Below are 11195 nucleotides of genomic sequence, written 5' to 3'. Positions count from 1 at the left end.
ATATAAATTGACCTTGCAAAAATTAAATTTTGATTGAAAACACCAAAGAGGACAATTTTGAATTTTTAAGGATGTGGAAGACCCCACCAAGGAGGTGGAAAGAGCATTCCTCTTTTTTATATACATACACATATGCTTCAATACTCTTATAATTAATGTTGATTAGAAGTTGAAAAGAAAAACGGCCATTCATTGCCATAAAAATGGGGGAAGACTACCATATAATAATGCAGTGTACTATCTCAAGCAATACAACAATCATTTCTCTTCGATATGTAACAAATAGGTTTAACTACAAGGTATACATGAATTGATCTTACAATCTCTGATATCAGAGGAAGAGGAAATCTGGCAAAAACACTAGCTTGCTTAAGGGCTAATTGTCAAATGTTACATACAGAAAAAATGATCAATATATTACAATGTTACACTATTTATAGAGTTTATTAACTGTAAACTATCTAACCACTTGTAAGCTATCCAACTGATTTCCAGTTACTACTACTAACTAAGGTGTGTACTTCTGGCACAATCCAATAAGAGGTGGTTGCAGCCTTCAGAGTTTATTACTTACAAATGAATGTAATTGAATGGAATATTAATGTTAAAGTATACAACAAAGTAAAGCCTTGCGCCTTACATATTCAATATAGCATACCATGCTACAGAAGATTTGTGTTCAGTTTTGCTAACCCAACTTGGACCATAATAGACATGACAGCATTCATCTGTTGGAAATTTGGAATCCTCAAGCCTAACCTGGGGTCTATTGGCAGCAACCGCCTCTTGTCCAGTCGCTAGTTTCCAAAGCTGATCAAGATCTAGCAAAAAAATGATAATTAAATACTTATACACTATTCATCTAATTGCCATAGGTCCTATCTTGTTTTCTTTTGAGGCTACTCCACAGTTTTCACTGTCAAAGTTGTTGCATGTAAGACCTCCAATTGAATTCTCAATTAAAACTATAAGATGCTACCTGTGGTCCTTCCATTCCGTCTATCGTTCTAATATATTTCACTAAAAAAACCATCTAGAGGTGGAAATTTCCATTCAGATCAATTGGGATTGGTACCTGGGGCGAGAAAGTGGGTATCAATAATCCCTCCTGCCTAAAATGGACTGGATTACATGAGGTTGAAAACACCACTTCCTGCTCCAAATATAAATCAATCTGCTTCAGACAAGTGATTGTTGGACGAGTCCTAATCAATTTCTCTTGATAGGAGGCCAACAGCTTTGCTCTTCAATCTTAATATCTCAGATTAAGTTTGACACTCCTGTAAGTTTCAAAGCCACCCTTGCATCCCGCGACCAGATACCACGACTCCCCCAACACCAATGCACTTGTGTTGACTGCTTCATAACTACTGCTTCCTGCTCTCAATTTTTGCCTCTTTCAAAAGTTCAACTATTCTGGGAAGAATCAACCTGACTCCAGAGTATCTCTGCATATGCCTTCTCTTCTTCCTTCTCCTCCCCAACACAATTGATTTCTTCTATTTCTTCCTCTTCCTCAATAATCTCTTCCATCATTTCTTCTTCAGCTTGTTTCTCTCCCTCTCGCTCAGCAAGTTCAGTCATCACCTCTCTCATAGCAAGTTTTGTAGCTGGCCTATCTTGAGATTCATATTTAGGAGCAGGAACAACAAATGGCAGAACAATATCACCTAATTTTGTGCTTTTAGCTTTATGACAATCATTATTTTCTGTTGGAGGAAAAGTAAATATAATCCCAAGTTCATAATTGCAAATATGAAGCCCAGAATTCATAGACGGGTCTCCTTTATGAGGTCCATCTGCTTTTGTACCAAACGGATTTGAAATTTGTCGCCCCCAGGCAGCAGCACTAAAATTATGAGACCCACAGTATACCCAACCAATTGAAGGCGCATCCCTCCTAGACCAGAAGCATCTACGCACCACCTGCAATTTTTTACATAAAATCGCTCAATACATTTCTAGTATAAGGAGAGGAAAAAGGATATCAGTTCAATAATTGAGAAGCAAATCACCAAAACCACGATTTGACTCTTCCAAAGCGAGGAGTTCATATTAGACAGAAAAGTGAAGCCTCTCAATAATTAATAAGAAAATCAAAGGAGTAGATTTTAACAAATTCATAAAAGAAAAAATTGAAACGGACAAGGTTAGTATTATACTGGGAATGAGGATCGAACTCTCAACCAACGTATCACTCGGCTCCTTAAGTCCCCCATCCCAGTCACCAAATTCATAACTTATTAACTGTTGGTTTTCTCTTTAATGTTTAAGATGTCTTACTTTTTTTTCCTCCTCAAAGGATTTAAATCTCCTTATAGAACAGTGTGGCATATATTAAAAAGAAACCATGTGACGACCACATCACATGCATGAATCAAAGTAAGCAAAAGATTCCTCTGAAAACCTACTCAAACAGAGTTAACATGCAACCACAGTGAATAACTAACAAAGCAATGGTGGAATGAAAAGCATAAACAACGAAGATATAACAAGAGGTCCTCCTTCACTACCAATGGGTTTGGATTCTCTCGTTTTCCTTAGAATCTTGACAGTAGCTTAATCAGAGAGAAGGACAGAACTTGCAATAGTGTAGAGCAGAAAATGGTGGGTCCTTTGGCAAATTGACAACTATTATCACAGCACATGCAGGAAAAGAAGAAAAACACTAGCATATAAAGGAAACAGGTCATTGAGGTCAACTATCATAAAAGATAGTCATCTGGTGAAATTGCGAACACGCCACACCCACCCCTGCCCAATGTGTAATCTTTTATTTATTTCATTTTGGTTACATTGGGCGCAGGAGTCTACAATATTTGTTGATACATTTGCTTATACACTAACAAATTAACATGATCATATCATGTCGACTGGTGTCATGACATATATAACCTAAATAAGATTAAGATTTTGTCAAGATAAAAAAATATGCACCAAATATCCAAAAAAAAAAAACTTTTGAGTATTTTTTCTATAAACATTTAGTCATCAAAGCATAAGTGTAGGAGAACTAGTATACAGTTACCTTGGTATGCATTGGATGCCCTACTCTTTCATGGGGATGTGGGATGGCATCATGAAGTACATTTAAAGTCTTCAACCTTTGCCATGTTCTCTGTTCAAAAAGAGAATAAGTTCTTTACAAGAAAGCATTTAGAACATCAAAAATTCACCTCTTTAAGATAAATTCTGAAGAAAAGAGTTCCAAAACAAATTACAAAACTAATCAAACATGAACAGCCACAAGATGAATGGCATTTATGTGTGGGGTCAAAAAGATAGTCATGAATAAAACTCTTAATTTTCACAGCTCCGGGTTAATGTTCTGTCAGATTCCCCTAAACAACCATTTGAAAAAATGTTATCTGGGGAGGATAGGGGGCAGCTGCTGACTCTTCCTATAAAATACCCCTTTAAAAATGAATTTTTCACAGGTGAGATGGACACAGATCCTGAAGAGGATCCCACAACAATGTCTTATGCACGATGTCGGCGTGTGTATCTCTCTTCACATGATCCTGCCACCTAAACCTATCTTAGATAATTCCAAATGTGTCAAATGAAGCTATCTCTCTAGTAACCTCCTTTTTGTGAGGATACTGGTACACCTTAATGATTATTAATAAAAATTAGTCCAGTTGTTCTACTTATTTGAAACATTACCATGTATTCATATTGCAATCAAAGGGTCCTGTGAAAATTACTGACTTCATTCACTGAGCTAACCAGTAACCTTATAAAAATAAAAGTACCAAAGGAAGATACCCCAAAGAAATATTACATACTCCAAGATCTCCTTTACCCATTCAAAGCTGATAAGAAATAATATTACCTCTGAGAAACAAAGAATACGTCTTGAAGGCATAATCCCATTATAAGCATTTTTCACTCTTTCAATTGTGGGGAAAATAATTTTAACAGAAGGATTCTTCAATTCTTCCCTAGCATTCCAGCAGCCCCACTGTCAAAACATCATTGAATTACTGATCAGTGAATGCACAAGTTTAATGGATCATACATCCAGCAGCAGATATGTAAAAAACAAATCAAGCAAATCCAATGGAAAAGCAAAGGCCTTCAAATTACTTCAGGGTCAGACTCTTCTGAATCAAAATGTTGAAGTGACTTCTTCCCAGCAGCAGCCGAAAATGCAGCGAGAAATTTTGAACTGACAGAACCAATGGAAGAAGCACCTGATAGACAGAAAAGACCAAACAAAATAGTCCAAACAGAATGGGGAAAAAGGTCAGTTAGTTGATTTGACTTTCTAGTGAAATCGGGTTGGCATTGTATTAAAAAATATTCAGAAAATGAACTTACCATATACAATCTCAGACTCCAATGATTCGGGCCATCTATATTGATTCAGAACCTATTAAAAACAGGAATAGTAAGTTTACATAATAGGATATTTCAAAAGAAATTTTAGCATAAACTTCATCCACGTGCGAGAAGACTGGTAATTGTTTATGCAACAAAAAAAAGAAATTTAGAACTCGTTAAATCCAACCAAACAACAAAAGGAAATCAATATATAACCTTGGCTCCAACATTAAAATAAGTACAACCATTTCAATCAAAACAGAAAGCATTTCCATTTTATTGCCACTTACCTCCCGTAATCTCCAGAGTCCATAATGTCTTTGAATTGAAGCAATGAGTGAGCAAAAAGCAGCAATTTGTTCAGATTGCATCATCTTTGACATATCTCGGAAATGAGGTCCCTACATGTTCATAAGACATAACTTTTATAAAAATCAGCTCATATATACAAAGACAATAAACAAGTCCTGCTATAGAAGCCACCGTTCAACACACCTCTGACACATTTAGTATCAGTTGTACTTTCTGGCTGTTTTCTCCTGACACAGCTGAAAGGGCTTCTTTTGGATAAACATATCCAGAAAATGCAAGGAATCCAGCATCCCAGAGAGGAGAAACCCATTTTGCTACATTTCTAGGCAGAAAACCAAGTTGAACATAATCTACAAAAAGGAACAAAAAGGCATTATTTTTTATTTCTGTTACTGACATGATAAAACTTATAACTCAAGTCCAAAACACAAAAAAAAAAATAAAACTAAATTTGAAAATCATGAGATAAATGAGGAATCAATGATTCATCACACATGGCACAAAAAAATCTGAAGCAGTGTAGCTTTTACCTCCCTCGGAAGTTTGATCAGATTTGGGAACAAAAACGCTAACAGCATTTTCATCAGCAGGCACATTGTGATTTCTTCTTAAAACGATCTCAAACCTCCCATGTGCATTCTTACAAGACTTTCCAAGGACAGCAGCCAGTGCTTTTAAACCCGCACCATTTGAGTCTGCCACAGTACGGAAAAGATGGCTCAAACCAACCACAGATGCTAAAACTGAGCCAAGAAACTAAAAACCAGATGACAAAATGCACTGCAATTAGTGTATATAAGAGTATACATTGCAGTAAAAACTCAAAAGACCCAAAGCAGAAAGTGGCTTGAACAAAGACATCAAATCAAATGATAAAATGGCTAATATTAAGGCTGAATCAAATCAGAGAGAAAAAAAACTTCACTTTGAATTGAATTTTTAGAATAAGAGTAGGGTATAAAATAATTAAGATGAAAAAAATAGATTAGATCATACAAAAAAGTTTTCTTCAATTTGATCTAAACTTTTTTAATATTTTTTTCAGAATATTGTATGTTAAAAGGTTATAAATGTCAATGTTTTGTATTCAATAATGATACTTTTATATCAATTAACAAAATTATGCTTAAATTTTGTACTGAAAGGAAGAAAAAAGAGTAAATTTTTTAAGACAATATGCACGACTGATGAGGCTAATAATATTCTAACCCATCTAGAAGTTAGGTGGGTGCAACTTTAAAAGTTAAAACATATTAAGAACTTAAGTAGATGATAGTTTATATCCTTTAAAAAAACAATACAGATGCAGTGAAAAGGGAAATAAAAATCTCCTCAATTAACTAGCAATATCTTGCATGACATACTTGAGTATTTACCGAAGAGGGCCGAAAGGATTCCGCCAAAACAGAAGTTCTATTAAGGTGAACTCCAGGTACTGAGGCTACAAGATGCCCTGTTGCACTTCCAAAGTCATATTTTGTGAGCTGAGTAATCCAGTGAGCCAGGCTAGGTATATCAATAACAAGTGATGCCATAAACCCAGCCAACTGAGCAGCAAAATCACATTTTGAGTCTCTATGAATTTCATCATCTTTTTTTGGGAAAAGTGAAGCAAAATCAACCAAAACGGCACGAGGGAAATCTTGCCACCAAATAGTGTTAGTCACACTGATCCACTACATAGCAATAAAAATTGATCAAAATATTATTATGCTAAGGAAATATAGACATAACACTGTGACAAAACCTACTACTCACATGATAAAAAGTTACTCCCTCCGTCCCACAATGAATGACTCAGTTGACCATTTCACACATATTAAAAAAAATGTATGAATGAAAGAGAGAGAAGAATGTTTTTACCAAAGTACCTATTGTCAAGTATTAGGAGTGATGACAGTAGTATTAATAAAAGGGTACAATTGGAAAAAAGGAACTAATGTTGCATTATAAATTGAAATTGGTCATTCATTTTGAGACACATTTTTTTGCAAATGGGTCCCTCGTTATGGGGCGGAGGGAGTATTTAAATAGTTGGGATACATAAACTTCAGGGACTACTTATTATATTTATATAGTTTAGGAACTAAATTGGAGTGAGAATGACGGTTTATGAACTAAATTGATAGTTTATTTTTTACTTAAAAGTCCTTGTCTCTTGTAATATTTAATTACACACATTCTATATAATGGTAAGCTTTTCTATACTAAATGTGTACATGTCTTCATTCTTCACCATTGAAAATCATCATTCTAATTACTGACCCACAACAACCAAGCCCAACTAACCCTATATTCGATCGTGCTAGAAAATGAATTTAAGAACAATTCCTATGATAGAATTTGGATACAAGAAGACCACATATAGGGATAATACTCCTAAACTAGAAACATGTCACCAATGAGTGCAATGAACCACCAGGCATTTAATGTCTAAGTTAATACTTTAATGGATTGCATCGCATGAAAACATCATTTTTGGTCTCCAAGTTATGTACTCATATTAATAACTAGAAGTTTGGCAGATAAAATACCTGCTTTTCCACCAAATTAGCAGATGTAATGACAACTCGAATATTATCATCTCTTAGCAGAACAATCAGCTTCGGGTGATGGCAAGCTATCCCATGTCTATTGCGGTCTTTACCAAATGCTATGGTTTCAGGGAATGGAGGATGCCTAGTATCCAACAAGTAAGTAAATTATCAGAGAGGAGAAAAACATTAAGCTGTATATTTCCACCACTAATCAAAAAGGAAAAAAGTCCTTACACTACAACTAGGTTAGGATAATTCTGGTAAGGCACAGATACTCTTTCATCTGGCTTTGAACTCCAACATCTCTCGGTATTTTGACAAGCGATTGTAACCGGAAGATGTACAGGAATCTTGCAATATGACAAGAACCTAGAAAGATATCGCAATTAGGGAATGTAAACAAAACAACTTCAAGCGCAGAAGTTAACACATACTATTGAATTGAAGATATCCATCAGTATAATGTTAATGAGAGTGCACATGGCAGGTTGCCAGCAAAATATCAAGCATGTACGTAAACATAAAGAGAAACACAGGTCAGGGGGTAAAATGGATTGAAAAAATAAATAAAATAAGAACATCATCATATGAAAGTAATACATTGGGAAAATTTAGGCAAACCCACCATTGTATGTCACTTGTAAAGGTTGCAATAAACATCCCAGTCACGCTTTCTATAGGATGAATAAGTTCATTGAGTGATATAGATTTATCAGCACCCAATGAGTCTTGGTTCATAAATTCAAGACGATTCAAGTAAAAATTCTTCCCTGGAGGTGGATAAAAATTACATCCATCATTTCCCTGCCAGTTATTTCCATCAGAAACATTATCCTTCTCAATACAATCTGACACTATCAACTTAGAATTCTCATCACAATAACCATTAACCCGATCAACTCCCAACTTCCCTTTTGGGCAATTTTTTTCACCACTTTCCTCCAAATTCATCACTTTACTTTCACAAAGTACACCTGCACTTGACTGTACAGTATCAATACCATTGTCTTCCGTTACCCTCTGCACCAACTCAGCTAACTCAGTATCAATGGTACACTTGTATCCGCATTGTAAATCTGAAACAGAACGCTTAATGCAAGACAAAGGATCATCACTGAGCAATATATCTCTACATCTATTCACAAGAAACCTTGCCCTACCAAAAACTCCCTCAAATTCTGAGTCATTAGCCTTCACTGCGAAAACCCTCTTGCTTCGTTTCCCACTTTGGGAGTGCTCTGAGAATGTTAACCTATCAAATTCACCATAATCATCACCATCACCATCACAACTTTCAACAGCAATTCTCTCCACAACAAATCCAATCCGATTCCCAATCCCACATGAACCGCTCATGTTTCCACAAACAAGTGAAACCCTGTCTCCTTCCGTTAACTCCACCGCCATTCCCTTTCTAATTTCAACACCGTTAACAAAAACACCATTCGAAGCTTCTAGAAACGGAAAACCCTCACCGCCGCGAGAAGTAACCATGACTCTTTTCCTAAACTCGTGAACGAGGCGAAATTCGGAAGAATCGGCGTGTGACAAAACCCCACTCAGAATGTAGAGTTTGCGAAGCGAGGCGTCGAAGAATATCTGGCAGTGCCGTTTACTTACACGGCGGTCGTTGAAGACGAATTGACAGTCGCGAGGCTTCCGGCCGATCAAGTAGGGTTGGTCGGCGTGAAGAAGCATGTAGTTGCAGCGCGAAACGGCGCCGTTTTCGGTGGCGGAAAATAGAGGAACATCGAAATGGTTTAAAACGACGGAGGCGGAAGGGTTGTGTGGGAAGGGTCTCTTGCGGGTGAGATTTGAATCGAACATGGTGAAATGGAAAGGGAAGGAGAAAAGAAAATTTGAAAGGGTGATTGTGGGAAGAAAAAGAAATATGAAACTGTTATTATTTGTGAAGAAGAGTGTTGGGGAATTTTGGCTTAGTTATTTTCCCTCCAAAATTATGATTTTGAGGATATTATGATGATTGAATCGTTGAAAGGGGGTTATAATTTAGGAAATGTTTTGAAATTATTAATTAATTAAAATTAAAATAAGAAAAGAGAAAATACACGTACAATGATTTTTAAAAATTGTTATAAAATAAGGTTATATCACTATTTTAGAATGACGATAAATCGAATCAACTTAAATATATTTTGAATTTGATTTGACAACTAAATATTCGAACTTGGTTTTTGGATTTTTTTTTTAAAATAACCATCTTTTTCAAATTAAATACGAAAATAATCAAGTTTTCAGAAAAATTTCCAAAATAACCATGTTTGGGAGAGGATGCGCCGGGGGAGTTGGCGCATCCCTTAAAAAAATTTAAAATTTTAGGGCAAGCGCCAGACGTATTGGCGTCAATGCATTGGGCTCCTAAAGGAGGAGCCAATGCAATTGGCGCCTGCTTGGGCCTCCTAAAGGAGGCGCCAAAGGGAGTGGCGCCCTAGTATCCCTCCTAAGGGAGACGCCCATAGGGATGGCGCCTTTGCCTCCTCCTAAGGGAGGCGCCCATAGGGTTGGCGCCTTAGTGTGTGTGTGTGAAAGGTGCCACTTTTTGTGGCGCCTATGTGTATTGTCGGATTTATCTTTCGTCTCTATAAATACCATCACCTTGCATACATTTATTTTCACTCAAATTCATCTCCTAGTCTAGTCCAACCATCAATTTTAATTTTCTTTGTTTTAACAATGTCTACATACATTCAGAAACGAAATGCTGATGTAATATTTTCTGCCGTTGCGGCTCCGATACAGGTTCGACTTTGGAACACAGATACGTTTGAACGTCTTAATCGGACGTTGTATAGTTGGTTAGAGGGAGAAATTGGAGAGGGTGAACGGATTAGAAGAATACAATGGCTTGTGTCCACGTTCAGCCAAAACGGAGAAGTGCGTGAATGGGTGGATATTAAGACCGACCAAGACGCTCGTAGGATGATGCAGTACATGTTCAAAATTGTTTTGATGGTTGTAATCGCAAAGTTTTTGTATTCTAGTTGTTTTAATTGTTTGTGTTATTTTTTATGGACAACTGTCTTTTCGTCACGGCCGTCTACTATGAAGTAAAATTAATTTTCCATATATTGCAACAGAGGTACTTTGAAATAAATTTAAGTTTCCATATATAGCAACAGAGGTACATCTGAATTTATCTGGTTGTGCTCGTTCCAACACTAGGACAGTTATTACGATTGTGACCTGGTTGACGGCATGAACTACATAGTCTAACCATTTTGTTCACCGTATCCATTTCGGTTCGAATTCGGGTGCTGTTAGGGCGACCCTTTTTCTTCCTTCGCATAACTCCGTTGTGCCAGACGATGTCCCCTTGATATTCTGGCCAATAATCCTCTTTTGCCACTACTGAAAAACTAATTTTATAAACATTTGAAAGGCTGGCGACTTTGTAAAGTTCAGATAGCAAGTAGGATGGATCTCTTCGAACCTTTGAGCACGCCGCTATGACATGGGAGCAGGGGGTACGGAAGGCTTGGAACCTTCCGCAGTCGCACCAACCTCTATCTAATTCAACTTTGTATTGTCCCATTGGCATGCCCTCATTGTGATCCATGGACTCGGCAACACTAAATCAACCTTTTGTTCGGTCAAATACCGTAACCACGTGTGTGTTTGCTTTGGCAGCTTCATGTCTGATGAATTTCATTGAAGCATCACTGAACAACTGTCCAGATTGCAACACGGAACTCCATTTTGAGCGTTTGGTTTCAAACAACACCCCTAGCCTGAAATATGTAGCTTGCACCAAATCGGTTATTGGTAGGTTACGAATTCCTTTGAAGACAGAGTTCATTGATTCCACAAGATTTGTTGTCATGTGGCCCCAACGTTGTCCGCCGTCGTATGCCCTAGTCCACTTCTCCAACGGAATACTATCGATCCACCGAACCGCATCTTCATTCGACAATCTTATTTCCTCGCTGTAGTGTTTGAAAGAAGTTTCTGTCAATGCGTAACCTGCATTGACAACCCTCTTACGCAACGTCTTATCTTTGA

General features: G+C 37.0%; 1 protein-coding gene across 3 annotated transcripts; it reads right to left on the bottom strand.

The window, feature by feature from the left end:
• Nucleotides 1–240: 240 nt before the first annotated feature.
• On the bottom strand, nucleotides 241–9107 carry LOC127106180 (uncharacterized). 3 transcript variants are annotated; one of them, XR_007795304.1, is made up of 13 exons: nucleotides 7801–9106; nucleotides 7410–7544; nucleotides 7173–7317; nucleotides 6003–6314; nucleotides 5169–5394; nucleotides 4822–4988; nucleotides 4617–4727; nucleotides 4324–4375; nucleotides 4090–4196; nucleotides 3836–3964; nucleotides 3029–3118; nucleotides 1076–1926; nucleotides 241–821 (listed from the first exon to the last, which is right to left on the bottom strand). XR_007795304.1 is itself a non-coding variant. In XM_051043470.1 (12 exons), exons 1-12 carry the CDS (start codon nucleotides 9000–9002, stop codon nucleotides 1408–1410), a joined length of 3183 nt encoding a protein of 1060 aa, XP_050899427.1. In that variant the 5' UTR covers nucleotides 9003–9107; the 3' UTR covers nucleotides 241–1407. The 3 variants fall into 3 exon arrangements, 2 of the variants coding, with proteins under 2 accessions (XP_050899427.1, XP_050899426.1); XM_051043470.1 differs by having other exon boundaries at nucleotides 241–1926; nucleotides 6015–6314; nucleotides 7801–9107; XM_051043469.1 differs by having other exon boundaries at nucleotides 241–1926.
• Between the last annotated feature and the right edge of the window lie 2088 nt (nucleotides 9108–11195).

This window comes from Lathyrus oleraceus, chromosome 7 (genome assembly GCF_024323335.1).
Source record: "Lathyrus oleraceus cultivar Zhongwan6 chromosome 7, CAAS_Psat_ZW6_1.0, whole genome shotgun sequence".
Lineage (NCBI taxonomy): Eukaryota > Viridiplantae > Streptophyta > Magnoliopsida > Fabales > Fabaceae > Lathyrus > Lathyrus oleraceus.
This window is presented reverse-complemented; position numbering and strand designations above follow the sequence as displayed.